The 23,617-nt window shown below is 48.8% G+C and overlaps 1 protein-coding gene across 1 annotated transcript in view; it reads right to left on the minus strand.

The window, feature by feature from the left end:
- The window catches only part of ZC3H3 (zinc finger CCCH-type containing 3), a 121,979-nt gene extending 100,295 nt beyond the window's left edge, over positions 1-21,684 (minus strand). Inside the window, exons 1-3 of the mRNA XM_088164279.1 lie at positions 21,604-21,684; positions 18,396-19,704; positions 16,566-16,759 (exon numbers count right to left, since the gene is read on the minus strand). Coding sequence (XP_088020405.1) covers positions 16,566-16,759; positions 18,396-19,704; positions 21,604-21,649 — 1,549 coding nt within the window. The 5' untranslated portion in view covers positions 21,650-21,684. The remainder of the gene's footprint in view (positions 1-16,565; positions 16,760-18,395; positions 19,705-21,603) is intronic.
- Positions 21,685-23,617: the final 1,933 nt, after the last annotated feature.

A 23,617-nucleotide genomic window follows, 5' to 3' on the forward strand; every position in this document is an offset into this window, starting at 1 on the left:
ATGAGATCCCACCAATCCTCAGATTTTACTTCCCTGATTGAAACCTTTCCCTAAATTCTGATTTTAGCACCATATTTTAGACAAATCAACCTGAACACGAAAACTTCCAAAGATCCCAAACCACGACCAGTCCACACGAAACATTCCCATGAAATCCAGAAGAAAACAAGATTTAGGACAAGACTGAGGCCAATCCATAAACCCAGTTTATTTGGAGAGTCAGCACTTCTCAAATCCACTGGATTGCACCGTGGGGACTTGGAGCTGCCAGGGAATGTCACCTGTCAAGGCCACTTAGAGGGAGAGCAGTTCATCCCTGATGTTCCCATCCCGTAAATATTTCAAACAAAAACCTATTAACACCACTCCAGGCTGGAAAAAAGCTGCTCCGCTCTTCTCCCTCGGAAATAAACTTTCCAAACTCAGAGGAAACTGGAGGGGAGGAAAAACAAGCCAGGCTTTGATGCTTTTCCCTTCTACCTGGATCCCTCCATCACTCCTGAGGGAGAAGGCTGGAAACTCCAGGTTTCCTCTCACTCCTTAAAAAACCTGCTCACAAAATATCCTCAGCATCTTTCTCACTCATCCAGCTCTTCCAAGCACTGATCCTGAGTCCCTCCTTTTCATGGAATTGGTAAGGTTGGAAAAGACCTCTAAGGTCAGTGAGTCCAAGAGAAGGGAATGGAGTTGGGGAGGGTCTGGAGCACCAGGAGGGGTGGAGGGAGCTGGGAAAGAGGCTCAGCCTGGAGAAAATGAGGCTCTGGAAGGACCTTCTCACTCTGCAATTCCCTGGCAGGAGGGTGAAGCCAGCTGGGAGTCAGCATCTGCTCCCAAGGAACAAGGATGAGAAGGAACAGCCTCAAGTTGCACCAAGGGAGGTCCAGCTTGGATATCAGGGGAAAATTTCTCCATGGAAAGAGGTGACAAGCCCTGGCATGGCATTCCCAGGGCAGTGGTGGAATAGCAATCGCTGGAAGGGTTCAAAATATGTGTGGATGTGGAACTTGGGAACATGGACTGGTGCTGGATTAATGGCTGGGCTCAATGATCTTAGAGGCCTTTTCCAACCTCAATGATTCCATGATTTCTTTGGCTCTCATCCACTTCCCTCTGCTATCTCCAAATCCTTTTGATTTTCTCCCCATTCTCTTTTGCTTGATCTCCCCAACACTGCTCTGATCCTACAGGAATGGGGACCTACAGGATCATCAGCCACACTCAGGAAGGAGTGAGAGCACAGGAAACAGAATCCTGGAATGCTTTGGAAGGGACCTTAAAGCTCATCCATTGACGTGGTCAGGGACACCTTCCACTATCCCAGATTTCTCCAAGACCCATTCAACCTGTCCTGGAATGCTTCCAGAAATGGGACAACCACAGCTTCTCTGTGAAACATGAGCCAGGACCTGCCCACCCTCACAGGGAAGAATTCCTGCCCAATGGATGAGATTCTTGCCCAGACCCCACAGTGCTGGGATCTGCCTGAGGTTTTTTTCCCCAGATCTCACACATCTCTTTTTCCCACATCTGCTCCAGTCTTCATGGCAGGAAAACCCAGGAATAGCAGTAAAATCCTTTATCCCAAGGTTATGGAGGTCCAGCAACAGTAAAGACAATTTGGTTTTAATCAACTCCAAATGGATTTGAAGGACATTCCCCAGATATTCCAGGGATTGCTGGTATTCCAATTTAAGAGTATTTCCAAATGCTAAACATCTTTTTAGGCCACTAGAAATTCCAGAACTGGGAAAAGAAATCCCTCCTGTTTCCCACTGTCTTGGCTGAATCCCCATTTGATCCCAGTTGATTTGAACATAAAAGGTTTTGTTGGTGGTTTTGCGGGAATTTGTTTTGTTTCCCTTTTGTTTTCCATAAATAAAAATAAAACAAATAATCCTGAACTTCATCCATCTGCATGCACTGGAAGGAAAAATCCCATCCAGCCTTTTTCACTCAGCTGCCACATCCAATTATTCTCTCCAGGCCATGTGTCAGGAACCATCTCCTAAATATATGGAATATTGAAACAGCAGGAGAATCAGACTTCCAGCTCTTATCCCACCAGTGACCTGAATGAACTGGGAGCTGACTGGTTGGCAGAGCTGGAAGGGAAAAACCATTCCCTGAGAAATTTCTGACATTCCTTTATTTTACTCTTCAATAATCCACGGGATATCCAAGAGCATCTGGAGCTGCAAATCCTGACTCGAGCCCAAATTCCAGGCTGGATGGGGCTCAGAGCAACCTGGGATAGTGGAAGGTGTCCCTGTCCATGGCAGGGGTTAGAATTCCATGATCTTTAAGATCCTTTCCAATCCAAACCATTTCATGACTCTGTGATTCTAAATTCCTTCTGAGTACTTCTTATCCAGGTTTTACAGGAAAAGCCACACACAAAAAAAATCCCCCAGGAATGTCAGTGATCCTTTTCATAGGATAAAACATCCTCATCTAGTGAGAAACTGGAAGTTTATGGAATTTCTCCTTCTCCTAACACAGCACATCTGCAACTGCAGAATTCATTTAAACTTAAAAATTGGGAAAATATCTCAACCCTAAAGGCTTCAAGATTTGGGAAAAGTTTTCAACAACTTTGACAACAAGGGCACTCCTGCTTTGATTTCCAAGGATAATGCTGCTCCCTTAAGTAGCCTGGCCACTCTGCTCCTATGAATATTTAAAGGAGGAAAAGCAAAGCATTAGGGAATGAGGCAGCCTGGAATGTGCACTAAGATCCCTGGGAAGAGAGGACAGGACAAAGGAAGAGTCAGCACACCCAAAGTGGCCACTGTGATGTTCAGGATTGGGTTTTAAGAGGATGGTATGGGAAAGGAAAAGTCTTTTCCAACAGAATGAGCCCTATGGAACCAGCAGTGACTGACACAAAATGGGAAGTGGATCCTTGGTGAGAATTTATTAATGGAAATGCAACAAAGAGGAAAATGTCCTTTCAGTTGAAAGGGAAAACTGGCTGGGAATTGTGGGGGGATGGAATAACACAGAAAAAAGAAAAATTGAATTGACGTTTCCTACCACATGTTACCAGAAATTCAGAAAAACCTGGGAACATGTTAAGGAATGACATAAAAAAAACCCAAAAAAACCAGGAATAAATCTGAATTACTCCTTCCAGTGCCTAAAGGGGCTCCAAGAAAGCTGGAGAGGGACTTTTGGTAAGGAGTGGAGGGATAGGACACAGGGAATGGCTTCCCACTGCCACAAGGCTGGGATAGATGGGATATTGTGAAGGAATTATTCCCTAAGAGGGTGGCGATGAGCTGGGATGGAATTCCCAGAGAAGCTGTGGCTGCCTCATCCCTGGAAGTGTCCAAGGCCAGGCTGGATGGGGCTTGGAGCATCCTGGGATGGGGGAAGGTGTCCCTGGTCACGGCAGGGGGTTGGATTGGATCGTCTTCAAGGTCCCTCCCAGTTCACACCATTCTGTGATTCTGGGATACTCCAAAAAAGAAATCAAATTCCATGTCCAAATTCCCAACCATTGCTGTCAGGCAAGCTGGAAAAGAGCTCCAAGATCTTCATGTCCAAACCTCAGCTCAGCACCATCACCATGTCCACCAGTAATCCCTGTCCTCAAGTGCTAAATCCACACATCCACACAGTTTTTGGACACTTCCAAGGATGTGAGTCCCCTGCTCCCACAAGCAGCCCATTCCAATGCTTTACAACCCTTTCCATGAAAAACATTTTCCCAATATCCAAATTAAATTTCACCTGGCACAACTTGAGGCTGTTTCCTCTCGTCCTGTCCCTTATTCCCTGGAAGCAGAGCTTGACTGCCACCTAATTCCATCCTCAGGGAGTTGTGGAGAGTGAAAAGGTCCCTCTGAACCGCCTTTTCTCCAGGCTGAGCCCCTTTCCCAGCTCCCTCAGCTCCTCCTCGTTGCTCCAGTCCCTTCCCAAGCTCTGTTACCTTCCCAGGAACAATGTCTTTCTTGTTATGAGGGGCCAGAAATGATCCCAGAATTCCAGAACTGATCCCAGCTTCGTTTCAGGGCCCATGACATGAGCCAACATAAAACAAGCTCCTGTTTCCATTAAAAAGCCCAGGGAAACCCCAGGCTGGAGATTTCCAGCCTGGCAGCAGCAGAGGTTTCCCATCTCGATTTCACTCTGGAATTCTTCACTACATTTTATTGCAGGGCTTGATGCTGTTCCCACAGCATCTGTGTGGGAATTAAGGACGTTCCATTCAGGAATGTCTCTAAGTCGAGACACTAAACAGCCCTGGAGGGGGGGAACAGTGTTCCCTCAGGGAATGACAGCAATGCTGGGAGCACCCAGGAGAGGAGCTGAGGATTCCCTGTGCTAAGCCAAGGCACGTGAGTGCTGGGCTGGAGCAGGGAGAAGGAGCAGGGATCCCACTAGGCAGTGAGAGAGGGGGAAAAGGGAAATAAAGGAAAAGAATCCACGCATGGGATCCTGGGTCTAAGTTATTCATGAGTCCAAGGGGCTGGAATGTCTTGGATGTTTACAGAAAGTGAGAGAAGCAAATGAAGCCAAGGAGATGCTCCAGGGGCTGGAGACAGGCTGGGAGAAAAGTGAAGACTCTGGGGAGACCTCAGAGGCCCTTCCAGTGCCTAAAGGGACTCCAAGAAAGCTGGAGAGGAACTTTGCATAAAGGACAGAATGCCAGGACAAAGGGAATGGCTTCCCACTGTCAGAAGGCAGCATTAGCTGGGATTTTGGGAAGAAATCCTTCCCTGTGAGGGTGATGAGGCCCTAGCACAGGATTCCCAGAGAAGGTGTGGCTGCCCCATCCCTGGAAGTGTCCAAGGCCAGGCTGGAGCAACTCCAGGTCCTGGGGCTGTGTCAACTCCCAGCCCATTTGCCACAGGGATGCTCCAGCCCTGAAGGGAGGCAGGAATAACTCCTCACATGAACACAACCTCCTTTTGGAATTATTCTGCAGCGGAGCGGCTGTTGGGAATCGCAAGCACTGGCACCTGTTTATCTCGAGGGGCCAGGCAATGCCTGGGAAGAGATAAACAAGGATATCAAGTTTAGGATGCTTTTCCACAAAGCTGCTTTCCCCACGTTGTGTCCAGGCCATGGAATGTCTGTCACCCACGCCCTGCCCAGCCCCACAAGGAGAGTGGTGACAGTGGGAGAGTCGCTGGGGCTGGGCATCCCCCCCGCTCCGGGGGCTGGAATTGCTCAGGAGCAGGGATCACTTTACCAGCATTGTATGTCCTGGTTTTCCTAAACCCCTCTGGCTTGACAAGTGTTTGTTCACTTTGTGCCCTGTCCTCACCTGTCCTTTGTAGGCCCCGTTTTCCTTGATCCCAAAAAACTGGGGAGGGGATGGCTGTGCTACAAAATCCAATCATGCAGATGATTCCCAAGCTCTGGAAAGAAACTGCAATGTCCAATCTGCCTGAGTGGATTTTATGGCTGATTCCTCCATGTCCAGAGGCAGCAGGAAGGGGCAGGATCCCCTCTGGGATTGTGATCATGAAATCTTAGAATGGTTTGGGTTGGAAAGGACCTTAAAGATCATCCCATTCCAACTCTCTGCCATGGGCAGGGACACCTTCCATTATCTCAGGTTGCTCCAAGCTCTGTCCAACCTGATCTTGGACACTTCCAGACATTCAGGGACAGCCACAGCTTCTCTGGGAATTCCACTCCAGTCCCCCACCACCCTCCCAGGGAAGAATTTCTTCCCAATATCCCATCTAACCCTGCCCTCTGGCAGTGGAAAACCATTCCCCCTTGTCTTGTCACTCCACCCCTTGTCACATTCCAGAGGTAATCCCAAGATCCACTGGAATCATCTCTTTGTATCCTTCTCCAACTGGGATAGCCTAAAGCAGCCACTGGTTACCAGCATGGCCCCACCAGTGCCACAAAGTTTAATACCAGCTGGAATTCTGTGATTCCTAAGCCCCACTTCAGGGCTATGGGTTTACTGGGATCTAAAATCCTTTGGAAACAATGAATCCAAACTCTCCAGAAAGAGATGAAGAAATTGATGAGGTTTATACAACTCCAGCAATCCGAGGAAGGCCATCGTTTCCTATCAAAGGGAATCATGGAATGGTTTGGGCTGGAAAGGACCATCCAGTTCCATCCTCATGTCATGGACAAGGACACCTTCCACTATCCCACGTTGCTCCAAGCAAATCCAACCTGGCCTTGGACACTTACAGGCAGCCACAGCTTCTCTGGGAATTCCATTCCAGTTCCTCACCACCCTCACAGGGAAGGATTCTTTCCCAATATCCAATCTAATCCTTCCTTTCTTCAGCTTATCTACATTTATCCATTTCTTCAGGGCATTTCATCCTTCAAATATTCCCACTCTAGGACTCAACTTCCCCTGGATGTCAGGAATGTCTCCAAAACCACCACTGACTTAGACCCACAATTTGTGGAGTGATATTTCCTTGATTAATTATTATTTAGACTCTTTATATTTAGGAAAGCAATTTCATTAACCCCATGGAAGGGAGGGTTAAAATTAAGAAAGAAATAAAAATCCAGCTGCCATATTGAAAGTCCATTAAGGCAGGAAAGGACCCAACTTTGGTGCTTCTAAACATCAATTATTCCAGAATAATTAATTAGCAGAGCTCTAACAATACATAAAATCACTCACCTCTGACTCTTCTGATAATTTATGCAAGATTAAAGTATCGCTGTGGTTGCCTTTTCTGGTGCCTAATTCAGCATTTTCTTTTTCCTTATGGAAGCAAGACTCCAGATTTAACTGCTCTAATGCCCTTTTACAGTGTTTGCTGTAGTAAAATCTAACAGCCACTCCGGCAGGCGAGCTGGAAAATGATGGATCACGGAAGCTCACGGAAAAGGGAGCACCGTAAAATGCCCCAGTTAATGTGGAGAGAGCAGAGTAAATCTTGTTTTAAAAACAGAGCGGGATCTCTGATGGACTCGTTTCACCCCATCAAATTCCCTTTTGATTTGCTTCCTGATAAGGGATGGCTCCACTCCTGGATTCCTGATAACAGGGAAAGCATTTGGAAGTCATCGCCGCTAAATTAAGGTCACCAATCACTGCAAACACCTCGACCCAGCCAGGAATGAACATTATTTGGGTGGCAGGTTGGGCTCTTCTTCAAAAGGAAAGAATTCCCTGCTTTTTTTAATCCCAGAATGAGCATTTGACACTGATCCATTGGAGCCCTGAGATTCAAGCACATTTTGCCATCCCAAAGCTGGATAAAGAATGGATTGGGAGCAGCTCTAAGGAGAAGGACTTGAAGGTGTTGCTGGATGAAAAAATGGACATGCCTCATCCGTGTGTGCTCACATCCAGGAAATCCCCCATATCCAGGGCTCATCCCACAGTGTGGGCAGCAGGAGAGGGGGAATTCCAGTAATTCTGCCCCTTTGCCCCACTCAGGTGAGATCCCACCCGAATTCTGCATCCAGCTCTGAGATCCAACATCAGGAGGACGTGGAACTGCTGGAGAAAATCCAGACAAGGCCACGGAGATGCTCCAAGAGCTGGAGCCTCTCTGCTCTGGAGCCAGGCTGGGAGCTCTGGGAATGTGCAAACTGGAGAAAAAAAGGCTCCGGGAAGACTTTGGAGCCCCTTCCAGGGCCTAAAGGGGCTCCAGGAGAGCTGGAGAGGGACTTGGGATGAGGGATGAAGTGCCAGGACACAGGGAATGGCTTCCCACTGCCAGAGGGAAGGGACAGTTGGGATATTGGGAAGAAATTCTTCCCCGTGAAGGTGGTAAGGGGCTGGAATGGAATTCCCATAATAGCTTTGGCTGCCCCATTCCTGGAAATGTCCAAGGCCATGCTGGACAGGGCTTGGAGCAACCTAGGATAGAGGAAGACGTCTCTGCCTATAGCAGGGGATTGGAACTGAATGATATTTAAGACCCTTCTCAAACCATTCTGTGATTCCATGGGAAAAAAAAAAAAAAAAAAACAAACGAAGTTTGATGGCACATCCCATCCACTCACCCTTCCCTGGGCTCTCTCTGCCCTATCCAAGGACAAGATGTCCCAGGATATTTGCTGGTGCCGTGAGGAACAACACGGAGTTTCCCATCGCAACCAGCACTGGAGTTTACAGCCCACACTAAATCTCCAAGAATTCCCGTGCCCTTTTCCAATGGAGAGCCCCCGAGGGCAGCTTAAGGGCTGATAACACATGGGATCAGCTTTGGAGCCGATCCCATTCACACATCCACACAAAATCTCCACCTGACACCACTCCCAACAATCCAAAATAGAAACAGCCCCCCAAAAACCGCAGGCGTGGGGATTATCCAGAGGCACAGGGGAGGAGGAAATGTTCCTTGAACTCAAATTTCCTGAGGGATGACAGCAAAATTCCCGTTGACAAGTGAAATCAAGGCATTTCCCCATCCCTCAGGCTGAAGCAGAAACTCTGGCAAAGCTGCTGGAACAGCAAAGTTTTGTAGGACTCGGGAGATGCTGCCGCGTGCACGAATCCCTTATTCCAGGTGCACTCTGGCATCTGTTCCATATTCCAAGGGATTTTACTCATTTCCAGTGCTTTGTAGAGCACTCAGAGCAATCCAGCAAGTCCTGGAATGAATGGCTTAACTCGGCTCAGCAGCCAGGGAGAGGAATTTCCCTACAACACTTCCGAGTCATTACAGGGAAAAATCAAATGAGAAGATTTTCATGAAAAAAAAATTAAAAATAAGACTGTAAACCGGGATTTGAGAAAGAACTGAAAGTAGAAAGCAGAACAGAGAAACCTACACAGGTTTTACGGGAAATTGAGCATCTGCCAGGGCGGGATTTTGGGAATCCTGACAGAGCAGTGGAGGATACTCAGATCATCCACGCTGGCATCAGTAATTCCAACCGTGATCGTGCTGGGAATACCATCAGACAGTTTATTAAGTGGGAGAAAATAGCAAAAGGAAGGATATAAAAACAGGGAAAAGGGACTCATTGTCACTTTTCAGTCGTGTTTTTTTTTTTTAAGTGCATTAAACACCCACTTTTATTTCCCTTATATTTATTTTGAAACCCAAGGAAAGACAAGCAGAGGGGTAAGAGGGATCAGCCCTGAAATTCTGCCCAATTCCAAGCAGCAGGTCCAAAACTGGTTTAAAAGCTTCATTTTTGGTTGGATTAGGAGACTCCTAAAGGTCCCTTCCAAGCCAAAGCATACCACGGACAAATAAATATCTGTTTCCAAGAGCATGGAGTGACAGGATAAGGGGGATTTGTTTCAAACTAAGAGTAGGTTCAGGTGGGATATTGGGTAGAAATTCTTCCCTGTGAGGGTGGTGAGGTCCTGGTTGCCCAGAGAATTTGTGGATGCTCCATCCCTGGAAATATTTAAGCCAGGCAAGCCCCAGGAGGCCAAATGAGACTTTCAGCACCTACTGCTTTGTTTCCCATTTTCTTTTCCCCTCTCTTCCCTGTCTATTTTAGTTCCACACCATGCCATCCCTGAAAGGTTTGGAGTCTTACACAAAGCCCCCCACAGACTTGGAAATATCAAGGGTCAGAGCCAATGGAAGGATCTCATCCATGCCCAAAGCCAAGTACTTTTGCTATTAGTGTATAAATAGACTATTCCCCAAAGAGCTGCTGGCTACCAATGGAATTTCCCAATCCAACAGAGCTGGAGCTGCACAGGAGAGGCTCTAAATTAGGGACTGAAGTAAAAATACTGAGGTAAAACTACCTAAAATAGGAATTGAGAGATGACTTTCATTAAAACACGGAATGGTTTGGGTGGGAAGGAACCTTCAAGGTCATCTCCTTCCACTCCCCTGCCATTGGACACATTCCACTGGACCACGCTGCTCCAAGTCCCATCCAACCTGGCCTGGAATATTGCCAGGGATGTGGCTTCCACAACAAATTGAGTGTGCAGGTCGAATTCCGCAGGGAAAGAGGCACACAGGAATTGTCACCTTCAGGATCCTCATTTCCCTCTAGATGTTCCCTCTGTCACCGATTTCCCCAATCCCAAATCCAACATCTACACGGGAACACTTCCTTGAGCAAGGCCCATCCCCTTGCTCCCAGCAGGCTGTTATTTTTAAAAGAGGGCCCTGCAAAGAGAATTCCCAATCCTGGCTCCATGCCTGCAGCTCCTCTTGCAGCTCGGGACAAGTCACCTGGAAATGCCAAGTCAAGGCGGAAACCCAAAACCGTTACTTACGACCGCTGACGTAACCGGGGCCGGCAAAGAGCCAAGAATTTGAACTTTTCCCAATTCCTGAAGGAGTGAGGAGCCACCTCCTCACCAGCCACGCTCCACCCCTGGCTCCCAAGGACAAGCCAGAGGGGAAGAGAGAGCTGGCAATGGAATGATTTCCGGGCAAGGTCAAACCTAGGTGGGACAGAGGAACGACAGAGAGCAGCGACCTTGGAAAGGTTTGGATTAGCTGGAAGAAATTAGGGGAAATGGGAGTAATGATGGAGAGAAGAAAAAGATGTGATGAACTCTGAGGAGTTCTGTGTGTGATCCAAGGGCTTCCCTGAGGGAAGGGATCAAGAGCTTAACTCGGTCGTAACGCGATCGGAGGCGGCGCCTCGAAGAGCAGCAAAACCTCACACAACTCAGATGAAAAATAAATATAAAATAAAACACAAAACAAGGGAAAATACCTTCAAAATTCCCTCAATTGCCATCCCACCAGGAATCAACCTGCTGGAAACATCAAGAAAAAAAATAGGAGAGGGTATAAACTCCAGGGCTGAGATTTTCAAAGCTGCCAGAGGGATCCAAACACTCGGTGTCGATAAAATTATCAGCAGCTGAGCATTCGGATGCCACCCATAACTTGCTCCTCACCATTTACACCCCCTTTACTCGCCCAAGTAATGCAAAGCAGCTCCTGCCACTTTTGCCTCCAGCGTTTTTCCAAGCAAACATTCCTTGCCCATCCCAACCCCTCATGTCACATCCCGTGGAGCAAGGAGGAGAAAAGTGAGGATTTAGGGAATTTTTTCTGAGGGTGATTCTGGCAGAAAAGAGTTGGAAAAGCTTCTGCAGATGCAGAGTGAAGCAGGTTTTCTGAACGCTATGGAATTTCTCTTTAGGAAGATGGGAAAACAAACAACATTCCTTCTGTTTGGCAGTTTCAACACCAGGAAAAGCAGGAAGCTGATAACACAAACCACTGGTTTATCTCAGTCTGGAGCAGGAGAAAGGGGAAGATAAGCAGGGAAGAGGAGTATTTTCAAGGGAAGCAACACAGAAGCAGGTCAGATGTAGTGGATCCAACAAGGATGTACTCTCAAATTACTCCTCCTCTGGCCATGGAGTTGCACAGCCACAGATGGGAAATTGCAACAATCCCCCATCTACTTAAGCTGAAGGAGGGAAGGTTTAGTGGGATATTGGAAAGGAATTCTTCCCTGGGAGGGTGCTGAGGAACTGGAATAGAATTTCCAGAGAAGCTGTGGCTGCCCCTGGATCCCTGGAAGTGTCCAAGGCCAGGCTGGACAGGGCTTGGAGCAACTTGGGATAGTGGAAGGTGTCCCTGCCTATGGCATGGCGGTGGAATTGGATGATCTTCAAGTTCCCTTCCAAACCAAACCATTCTGGGATCTAAATTCCAGGATGAACCACCCACCTTCTCCCAGGAAAAAATCCAAAAGCTCCTTCGAAGTTCCTTTAATACCCAGACCTGGAGGTCACAGCAGGAAAAGGGAGCCAGGCTTTGAACTCAGTTCACAGCAAAATAAGTTGATCCTCGAGGTCCCTCCCAACCCAAACCATTCCACGATTCCAAGTTCACCTCAAGCACGACACAACTGGTCTCACACGGAACCATCCAACCTGGCCAGCACCGAATTATTTAAGGAACAAACACAACATAAATAAGGAAAAGTCCCTGGAGAATCTCCCTCCTGCTTTCTCCATCTCCTGCTTCCAGCCAGCTGTGACCGTGCCAAAGCAATCCCAGAGCAGTCCTGTCTGGAAGGGGACATTACAGAGGTGGAAAAGACACGGAGGAGCCTCTTTGTAATATTCCATGATCCCCCCGGGCGAGGCACGGAGCCGGCGCTGCTGAACGCTGCACTTTTGGATTCAATTAAAGTGATTATCTGTTGTGCCAAATAAATTGTGTCCAGCATCTATCCTGCAGGATTTTACACCTCCAGCCTCATTATTCCCTAACTGTTTCCTCCTGTTTATGCTCTCTCCAATTAAATTGCTGATAATATGAGCCAAAATAAAAAACGAGCGCACCTTGTCCGGAGAAAATTGATTCCCTTTTTTTCCTGCACCGGGCGATTGCCAGGTTTTATATACTCTGTTCCTGGCGATCATTAGTAATTCAATTTTCTTTTTATTAGCCCCCTTATCTGCTGAGCAATATAGTGGCAGAGCTGACCTCTTTCGCACGGGTAAATGTTTAAAATCTTTTCCCTGATTAATTTTGCCAGTTAAGGAAAAGAGGAGAAATGATCCGGCTCTTTGCCATCACAATGAATAAAGCTTAATGTTGATTGTGATGGAATTTCTAATGCCAAGGAAATTGATTGAACGCAGCAATTACCCCGCAATAGGAACTCCAGGGAAATGGGATGGTTTTCTCCCCGGCCGTAGCCTTTTGGTTATTTAAAACAATCCAATTTGCAAGGATAATTATATATTAGTGTTTTATCTGCCACCGGGAATGAACATGGGAATTTTGATACTGGCCCGGCATTAGCAGGTTATTGCTGCAAATTACTCCAGATCTGCTTTCTTTCACATAAAGACGAAATTAGGCCATCAATAACCAGAAAAAGGTGGACTGAGGAGATGGGAGAGGCACGAGTGCCCTCTGCAGGGCTGTGTGTGCTTCCCAAAATCCCCAATTCTCCTGGAAAAGCCCCCGATTCTCCTGCAAAAATTCCAATTTTCCCACATGTACCACGTAGTTTTCACTCCCATTGTCCTCATCCGTACATTTGCCACATCTCTGATATTAAAATGAATTAGAAAAAAATCAATAATTCTTCCTTTGAAGCACTTATTCCTAGTTTTTTCCAAGGAAAAAGTCCTGGGAGTAAGAAATGACAGCTTGGATGCCCAAGCAGGATGAGCCAAGGAATGGTGAGGAAAAGTTCCCAACTACCAGAACTCACGTGTCTGTCAAAAAGGTTAGGCCGAGAATAAGCCTCATCCTTCAAGAAATCCCAGATAAAGATAGGAAAAAGCTGTTGGAAAAGCATGGGATTCCCATATCCTCTGCCATGGGACTTCTAGGACGGCAAAAGCAGGAATATCCCACTGTTATCACACCTGGATCAGTCAAACCTCAGAAATTGGCATGTTCCCTCAAAACTGGTGAGAAAAAGATGCCATCCCTGAACTTTTGGGAATATTCCATCTTCAGTTTGGAGAAAGCACATAAAGGATTCCCAAGGTGATGAGACAGAACATGGATAAAAAGTTCATTTGGTATTTAGACTGGCTGGAAGAGCTGGGAATGTCCAGGACAACAGAAGGATCCAGGGAGAGCTTGGAGCCCCTCCCAGGGCCTAAAAGGGCTCCAAGAGAGCTGGAGAGGGACCTGGGACAAGGACCTGAAGTGCCAGGACACAGGGAATGGTTTCCCACTGCCAGAGAGAAGGGATAAATGGGATTTGGAAAGGAATTCCTCCCTGTGAGATCGGGAAGGTGCTGGAATGGAATTCCCAGAGAAGCTGTGGCTGCCCCATCCCTAGAAGTGTCCAAGGCCAGGTTGGACAGAGCTTGGAGCAACCTGGGAGAGTGGCAAGTGTCCCTGCCCATAGCAGGGCTGGAATTCCATGATCTCCAAGGCCTCTTCCCACCCAAACCACTCCATGATTTTAATCAACACAGTGGGACCCGAGACCTTGATGATCCTTGCTGGTGCTCCAGCTTTTTCCCTGGATAAGGAGAGAAACAACCACCACCTTTTATTCCTCTTCCATCACATCTCCGAGGATCCCAGAGGTGAGGGAGGCAGCCTGAACTGGAACTTCCTCCCTGCTCCACCATCCCATTGGAAAAAACTTCCATTTGGGACACACTCCAATAGCTGAGCTGTTATTAAATATTCCACTTAATCAAGTATTTTGGAATTAATTGTTAAGAGCTACAGGTGGATCTCTCATGAAACAGCACAAATAATCCTAAGAAAATTCCTACCAATCTGCCACTTCCCACTGGCTCTCTGATCCTTAAATAAAAGCAATTCCCACAGAGGGAAGTGCCTCTGGACATAGCATTGGCCAACACCAACCCAAATTCAAGACTCAGCAATGGCTGGAAGAGCTTCCCTACTGATGAGACCAAACAGATCCATTTGGGTCCAAGAAGGGAATTGGAAAGTTAAGAGAGAGACTAGGACTTGGGAAAAGCAGGAGTATGGCCCACAGAGCTGTGTCACAGATTCCAAAATCCTGTGGAACAGGACAAACAGGAAACCAGCCAGGCTGTGTCACCACAGGCCCCACATCCATGGGGACAGAAGGGGCGGATCCAGCTTTTCCAGACACGTCACCATGCAGGAAGTTGGGAACATTCCTCCCCTCTGTCTTTCCCTCCAGTGTGATCCCAGAAATGGATCCACCTCCCTGCTCCATTCCTGCCCCACTCTGCTCCCAGTGTAGCCCAGTAACCCCATTTAGTTCCCTCACACCTGCCCAAGGAGAAATGGAAAGACTGGAAATTCCATCACTTTGTGGTGATTAATATCCACAATATTTTGCTGGGATTAATATCCACACTTTGCCCCAAAAGAAACCAAAACAACCTTCCTAAAACCTCTTAGATAACCTGGGAGCCAGTGAATCCACAAAACTTCACTTATTCCCAGCTCCCTGTGGAACCACAAGACACTGGCACCACATCCATAATTACACATTTTGAGGGAATGCAAGGAGTGTGGGAGTTGTCCCAATCCCTGTGAGCACCCAGGATCTCCCAGACTTGGGAATGTCCCTGCCTCATCTATCACCCAATAATCTTTTCCTACTAAACCTGGGAGAAAAATAAAATACAGGAGTCCTGGATCACACGGAGGAACAGCTCTGGAATAATTCCACAGCTTTCCAAACCCAGAGTTTAAGAATATTCCAACACATGAAGCTGCAAATCCTCTGCCTGGGTTTGAAGCTCTCCAAGAAAAATCTTGAAGTACAAAAGGATTCAAATCCAGAAAGTCAATTTTAATCAAAGGGAGCATATCCAAAATTCACTGAGGGAATTTCAAGGCAATCTGGACTCCTCCTGAATTTCTCTGCAAAGGAAAAGGTGCCACACAGAGAAGCATCTGCCAGGAAAGGCTGGATAATTGGATCCACTTTTGGAGGGAGGAATGAACTCCCTGCTCTCCCAAGGTCACTTCCAGACCTATTCCCTTTTTCTCCTTCCATTCTCCAAGCTTCTTTATTTGCCAACTTCCCAAAGCCTGGAGCAAAACTACATTTTGCTTTATTTTCTCATTCCTATCCAGTTAAAATCAAGATTTAAGTACGGGAACATTGCGTTCAATCAAGGAACTGGGATTCCAAACAAGCTGATACCCCTGGAATCATCACTGGCTCAATTCCCTCCGAGGTTAAAATTCTGTAGCAATCCCAAATTGCTCAAATTCTCCTGAGCTTTCTATCTTTTCACGGAATCATGGAATGATTTGGATTGGAAGAACTCAAAGATCATGGAATTCCATACCCCTACCATGGGCAGGGACACCTTCCACTATTCCAGGCTGCTCCAAGCCCCATCCCACCTGGCCATGGTCACTTCCAGGGATCCAGGGACAGCCACAGCTTCTCTAGGAATTCCATTCCAGCACCTCACCACTCTCCCAATTCCTCCCAATAATTCCTTCCCAATTTCCCATCTAACCCTGCCCTCTGGCAGTGGGAAACCATTTCCCGTTATCCTGGCACTCCAACCCCTTGTCCAAAATCCCTCATCCAGGAAAACTCAACAGCATCTCAGTGGAGCTGTTTGAACACCAAATAATCTCAAAATATAACTGGAGACAAATCCTAGCTATGATCCAAACCCTTCTCCCAGCTCCAGCAATTCCCACAGGGAATTTCACAGGGCCATAGGGAAAATGTGCCTCATATCCATCTGAAACAACTAAATCCCAGGTGGGGAAAGCCTTTTATCCATAAAAATATCCCTATGGAACAGAAGAACCAGACTTGGAGCCGCCAACATCCCAACAACATTCTAGACTCGTGGAGGTGCCACTCTGAGCTACAAGTTCTGCTCCAAAGAAGCAGGACAGGGATCCAAATTCCCTGTCCCCAAACGTGATGGATTCAGTATTCCACTAATTATTGGTGTTTTAAGCAAATTAGATTCAAAACTGGCACTGGGATACAGGTGAGAGATTGTGTATTCCTGCCTCTTCCAACCTCTTCCTTCTTGGAAAACCTCCCCGAAAATCCAGGAAAACCCTAGAAAAAGCAAGAAACAGCTCTTGTGTGGTGATGCCAAAGAACAACATGGATATGGAGTCAAACTCCTCAGTGTTTGCTCCAGGACCAACACCACCTCCAGGAGGACTCGGCAACACATTCCCAAATCCAAGAATCCTTGGAATCATCACTCCACCGAGTCAGTGAACCCTTGGAATGCCTGTTCCTACCTTCCTTGGTGGCCACCTGTGTCTTGGTAGCCGGCATCCTGCAGAGCCGGTGCTTGGAAATCTGCACCAGGCCCCGGGGCGAGGAGCGTTTCGCCGTCACCGAAGCTTTTCCCCGCGTGGAATTTCTCCTCCGGAGGTGGAAACGGCTCTTCAGAGCTGTGGTGGGAGAGATGTTCTTCTTATCCGTGGGGGAACTGGGAAAGGGAACATCACACGGTTAGGAGGGAGCAGGGAAATGATGAAAAACACTCTTGGTGTCCTTCTCCAGGGCTCCAAGAGGAGTCAAATCTCACCAGGATTCTCTCCTGGCTGAGGGGGAGGAGAAGCTCTGGAACAGAAAATTCCAAGGAAACGGGCAAATGTGAGGAATTCCTGGCAAGGAACAGATGGAGAATGAGGTGTTTGACAGCCAAACTTACTCATTGCCTTCTGCTCAACAGATGTGAGGGACTGAATCATGGAATTGTTTAGCTTGGAAAAGACCTCTGAGACTGTCAAGTCCAAGCATTTCCCAGCACTGCCAAGGCCACCACCGACCATGTCCCCCAAAGTTCCACATCCACAGGGATCTTAAATCTGTCCAGGGATGGGGATTCCCAATGCCTGACCACCCTTTACAGGAAAGAATTTTCCCAATATCAAAACTAAACCTCCCCTGGAGCAGTTTGAGGCTGTTTCTTCATATCCTGTCCCTTGTTCCCTGTGAGATCCTGATCCCTCCAGGCTGCTTCCTCCTGTCAGGGAATTTAGGGAGACAGAAGGTTCCTCTGAGCCTCCTTTTCTCCAGGCTGAGCTCTCCCAGCTCCTTCAGCTGCTCCTGGTGCTCCAGACTCTTCCCCAGCTCCATTCCCAACCCTAGATATGCTCCAGATCCTCAATATCCTCCCCTCAGGATTTGAGGAGCCTCAGCACTGCCCAGCACAGGGGGATGATCCCTTTCCTGGTTCTGCTGGAATTTACCAAGGTATAGGAGGTCTCCCTGAACTGCCAAAAAGTCCCAAACATTCCCAGCTTCTCCAGGCTGCTCCAGAGTTATTTTCCCAGCATAATCCACCCACTGATAGTTTTCCAGGCAAAGCAGGAGGGCAAGGATGGAAAACCTGCTGGGAAGCACTGAAGGGATCTGAGAAACAGAAGCAGGAATCAACGCAACAATTACAAACATTTTAAATTAAATCAAGGAAAATACAGCTTCCTTTGCTGAGTGAGGAAGTGATGGTGACCACAGGGATTCACAGGATCCACCTCTGGATCACCCAACATCAGGAGGATGTGGAACTGCTGGAGAAAACCCAGAGAAGGCCAGGGAGACGTTCCAAGGACTGGAGCTCCTCTGCTCTGGAGCCAGGCTGCAAGAGCTGAGAATGTCCAGCCTGGAGAAAAGAAGGATCCAGGGAGAACTTAGAAACCCTTCCAGTGCCTAAAGGGGCTCCAAGAGAGCTGGAAGGGACTTGGGACAAGGGATGAAGTGCCAGGACACAGAGAATGGCTTCCCACTGCCAGAGGGCCAGGATAGATGGGATATTGGGAAGAAATTCTTCCCTGGAAGGGTGGTGAGGCCCTGGAATAGAATTCCCAGAGAAGCTGTGGCTGCCCCATCCCTGAAGTGTCCAAGACCAGGTTGGACAGGGCTTGGAGCAGCCTGGGATAGTGGAAGGTGTCCCTGCCCACGGCAGGGGTATGGAATTCCATGATTTTTAAAGTCTTCCAACCCAAACCATTCCACGACTCCATAAATCCTCCAGCACACAACAACCCTCAGTCGAATTCCTCCCACAGCCACAACTTGACATGAAATCCACAGAAACAAAATCCAAACCAACAACTTACCCCACATTCCCTTTCCTCTTGATGATTTTTGTCCGACTCTTCACTTTGTAACTGGACAGTGCAGCCTCTCCAAAGGATTTCACCCCACTGGGAACAACGGACGCCGTGCTCGGAGCTGGGACAGAGGTGGTTCGAGGGATATTTGGAGCTGGAGGCTTCTGGTCCTCAGATCTCCACTGGAATGCTGACTTGGAAGTGGAAGGCAAAGTCTGCAAGCTGGAGGCTTTCCACTTATATTTACTGGGAGAAACCCCCAGCTTGGATTGCAATCCCAACTTCTTTATCTTTGCTCCCAAATCCACTTTGGGGGAAATTTTAGCACCTTTGTCCGTTCCCGCAATGCTCTTCTTGGAATTTTCGGCTCGAGGGCTCGCCCATCTCTTCACAATCCGAGAGTTTTTCCCAGGGTTTGCCACCCACGTGTAGTTGTTTTTCCTGAATTTCTGAGATTTACTGGAGATGGGTGCTGAGGCAGCTTTTTGGAGAGCAGGAGCTTTGGGAATTACGGGAAATCTGCTCTTCACCAGAGTCACCCCAGCCTGAGCAGGTTGAGAGAGCACCTCGGTATTCCCAAAGAGTTTGGGATGTAGGGAAGCATCCTGGACTTCCTCACTACTTGGATGCCCTGGAGAAGGTGGTTCTGCCTTGATCCGTGCCAAGTGCTGGGCTGGCTCCTGACCTGGCAATTCCAAAGGATTTAGTGGCTCTGACTTCAGTGCCACGGCACTTTCACTGCTGCTTCCAGAGGCGGAAAAGGAGCTCGCAGCTCCACTTCCAGGAAGGCACACAGTCCTTGAGGTGGAACTGAAGGAAATGGATAGGGAAGGTCTTTTCTCTTCTTTCTGGAGAAGAGATTTCTGGATATTTCCATCTGCCGAAGGAGCCACCGATGCTTCCCGCCTGGAAAAATCACCATAAGGACCCACATTTTCCTGGCCAGCCCTTTGTGGCACCTGGATATCCACAACGATGTTCCCATCCGTGGTGAAGTCCACGTGCCTCTCTGGGGACGATTCTGGTGGCTCAGGAGTCTGGCTGTCCCCAAGGCTCCCAAAACCCTGCGAGGAAGTGCTGGAAGCACTTCCAACGTCATACCCCGATCCCGGCAGCCGATTGTCCAGGGAGTATTTTTTCCTCCAGGAGTGAGTCTGGCATGGGTGGAAATTCCTGGGAGCCTGCTGAGGGTACCTGGTGGAAAAGGCTCCTCTCCTGGTGTAGCCAGGCTGACGGGGGTTGTTCCACCTCGGAGGAGCCGATGGCGCCGGACGTGGGACATTCCCATGCATGTTCCTGTGGCTGTTGATGAGACCTGTGGAAGAGAAGACAGAGCATTAATTCCCTGGTGCCATGGGAATCTGAGAGCAACACAGAGCTGGTTTTCCTTGTGCTGGAATGACATATTCACTGGGGTTTTGGATGAGGCAGGGTGGAGGGAAAAGTCATGGACTTGCAGCATCCAGGAATGGTTTGAGTTGGAAGGGACTTTCAAGAACATCTGGTTCCACTTCCCTGCCATATTCCTGGATTCCACAGGTTGCTCCAAGCCCCATTCAATTTGGCCTTGGACCCTTTCAGGGATCCAGGGGCAGCCACAGCTTCTCTGGGAATTCCATTCCAAGCCCCTCACGGGGAAAAATTCCTTCCCAATATCCCATCTATCCCTGCATTCTGCCAGTGGGAAGCCATTCCCTGTGTCCTGGCAGATCCTGACCCCACCTGACTTCACCCTCCTGTCAGGGAATTTTAGGGAGTCAGGCTCCCCCTGAGCCTTCTTTTCTCCAGGATGAGCCCCCCAGCTCCCTTACCTGCTTCTGGAACTTGACCCTTCCCAAGTTCCCTTCCTTTCTTCCCTTCATAGCAGCAACAAGGACACTCTAAGGCTTTGCTGTCGTGTCCCTCTGGAAGCCATCAACTCTCCCTGGTGCTTTGATCCACCAACATCCCTGTTCATTCAGGAATTTCTGCCCTTGTCCAGCCTCAGTGTTTAGAAAACCTTTCTCATGAGTGAATCCTGAAGGAATTTGGAGCCTGGTATTTCAGGCAGAGTTTTTCCTTCACCGGGGTCACAGAGCTGCCTGCAGAGCCATGTCAGCACATTCCTCATGGAAAAGCAAGGACTGTTTTCCTCCCTCTCATCATTCCCTCACGTAGTAGCTCCTGGAGAGGCAAATCCCAAGTCCTGAGTGGAGGTAGTGGCCTCACTAATGAGGAAGATTTACTTTGAAGGATAAAAATAGAGAGATTTGGTACTAAAATAAGCTCTGGTGCTTTCCAGAGCTTGGGAAGGGCACATGGATACACATTCCACCTCTGTGTTCACAGCCCAGGGCTCTGGAACAGGGAAAAGCCCCCTCCCAAATCCAGGAGTCCCAGATCCTGCCGAGAGCAACACTATGGGAATTCCCTGGTGTGGGCACCCCAAAATCTCCCAGCGCCCCATGGGCCTGGGTCCTTTCCCTTTCCATCTTTTCCCAGCACTCTCTGGATCACTTCCCTCTTCTCCCAAAACTCCTGAGTCCTCTCTTCTGCCCTTTCCTTCCTTCTGCCAGCACTCTGGGATTTTCTCCATCCCCGTCCCACTCACACTCCCCCCCAATCCTTCTCTAAAATCCAACATCCCTTCCACAGCTCGTCCCTTCCCCATCAACGACTCCCCAGGTCCCGTCACAACCTGTCCCACCAGAGATTCCCAAAATTCCCTTAAAACACCGCGGCACCCCCCCAAGATGCCCAGATCTCCCCTTATCCCTCATCCAGGTCCTCTCACATTCCTCCCAGCTCCCCACGTAGCAGCCACTCCCTGTTTCCCGACCCCGGCCTCTTTTCCTCGTCCCCCATTCCCTTTTTTCCCCGTTCCTCTCGGTGTCCTCTCATTTCCCGGTGTTCTCGCCGATCCCTTCACACCTCGGAGCACTCGGATCTCCCGGCACAGCCGCTCCGATCCCCGATTCCCGCACACTGGAGCACTCGAATCTCCCGGCACAGCCGTTCCCATTCCTGGACTCCCCCGATTCCCGCACCCTGGAGCACTCGGATCTCCCGGCACAGCCGCTCCGATCCCCGATTCCCCCGATTTCCGCACCCCGGAGCACTCGGATCTCCCGGCACAGCCGCTCCTATCCCCGATCCCCTCGATTTCCGCACCCCAGAGCACTCGGATCTCCCGGCACAGCCGCTCCCATCCCCGATCCCCCCCTGATTCCCGCACCCTGGAGCACTCGGATCTCCCGGCACAGCCGCTCCCGTTCCTCCATTCCCGCAGCGCTCCCGCACGGCCCAGCGGCGCCGTGACGTCATCAACCGGCGCCGCCCGCCGCCAACGGACCCACATGAGCGCTCCAGAACGGTCACGTGACTCCCGCGACCGTTGCCAGGCAACTGGGACGGGACAGTGCGGCCTAAACTGAGCCTGAGGCTGGGCCTGGGATTGGGCCTAACCCAGCTCGGCCTGGCTGTCCCGGCCTCTGTCCCCGGCCTGGGATAGCCCGGCTGACCACTGTTCCCATCTCAGCTTGTCCAACTGTCACCAGTTCCTGTTCCTTCCAACTGGCACCAGTCCCTCCCTGAGAGGAATGTTGGATTTGTCTTTACAAACAAGCTGTGGGTCTGCTGGTAGATAAGACTAGCACTGAGAGATAAAAGAAACAATGGAATGGATTCCACTGATTGATGAATGGAAAAAAGATATTTGTTTTTACAAACAAACTGTAGGTTTGCTGATAAATTAAATTGGATATTGAAAGATGAAAGAAACAATGGGGGAAACCATGAATTCCATTAGAATTAAAAATTAAAAGGGAGGTTATACATTAGAGGGGAATCTTAGGTATCAGGTGTTCTGGGAACTCTGTACCTCTCAATGGGGAAAGAGAGAGGGAAATGTGGTCGGGAAATTAGGATAAAAGGGAGGCTTTGTCCTCCAAAAATTTGAGAGACTCCAGGGGAATGCCCCATGGCCTCTCCCTTTATTCAAATAAAGTATAAGGACTCCTCTGTCTCCATTTTGGACATAAACCTCTGGTGTTTGTGGCTTAATTTTCCTGACATTCCCTGTCCCCTGTTCCCATCTTAGTCTGGACCAGCTGTTCCTGTCCTCAGCCTGGGACACCGTGGCTCTTCTCTGTCTCCAGCCTCTGTTCCTTCCACTACCTCATCCAGCTATCTCTTGTCCCCATCCCAGCCTGGTCCAGCTGTCCCCACTTCGGTCCCCATCCCTACGTGGTTGGTCCAGCTGTCCTCATCTCCCAGTGATCATATGGCTGCAGCATTTCTCCTATGGCTGTTGTCCCAAAAAAGGTTCTTCCACACAGTGTGAAAGAGCCTGATCTACAAACTGAGCCAAAATATTGGAATTATTTACAGTTCTGCATAGAAAGGGGTACCCAGTTTATCCTTCTCCTGGCCTTGGTTGTTTCTCCACCTCTCCCTGGTCCATTGGTTCCATGTTCCCTTGGGTTGGGGTTTGGGTGATATTTTATCCCAAGTTTCTTCTTCCCTCCTTTCTTCACATCTGCAGATCCCAAGGCTGACTGAGGCTGCAATTACAGAGACCTGTGAAACAGAATTTATCTACTTGGAAACTGGAAATCTTGGAGCCAGGCTGGGAGAGCTGGGATTGTCCAGCCTGGAAAAGAGAAATCTCCAGGGAAACCTCAGAGACCCTTTCAGTGCCTAAAGGGGCTCCAGGAGAGCTGGAGAGGGTCTTTGAACAAGGGATGGAGGGACAGGACACAGGGAATGACTTAAAACTGAAAGAAGACAGGGAGAGATGGGATATTGGGAAGGAATTCTTCCCTGGGAGTGTGGTGAGGAGGTGGAATGGAATTCCCAGAGAAGCTCTGGCTGCCCCTGGATCCCTGGAAGTGTCCAAGGCCAAGCTGGACATGGCTTGGAGCAATCTGGGATAGTGGAAGGTGTCCCTGCCCATGGCAGGGATTGCAATGGGATGATCTCCAAGGTTTCTTCCAACATAAACCATTCCAGGATTCTGAGACCTCCTGTATCAAGGTAAACCTGGTCCAGCTGTCCCCAGCCCCTTTCCCTGTCCCCATCCCCTCTCCCATCATCAGTGTCTTCCCACAGCCAGGCATGAGGGGGAGATTTTCCTGGTGATCCAAAGGACAATCTCCAGCAAGGAAACGTTAATTCCACCCATCAGCCACGTGATTCCTTATTTCCCACACTTTGGCTGTCATTTTAAAAATGTTTCACAGGAAAACCAG

The sequence above is a fragment of the Sturnus vulgaris genome, chromosome 1 (genome assembly GCF_052056855.1).
Source record: "Sturnus vulgaris isolate bStuVul1 chromosome 1, bStuVul1.hap1, whole genome shotgun sequence".
Lineage (NCBI taxonomy): Eukaryota > Metazoa > Chordata > Aves > Passeriformes > Sturnidae > Sturnus > Sturnus vulgaris.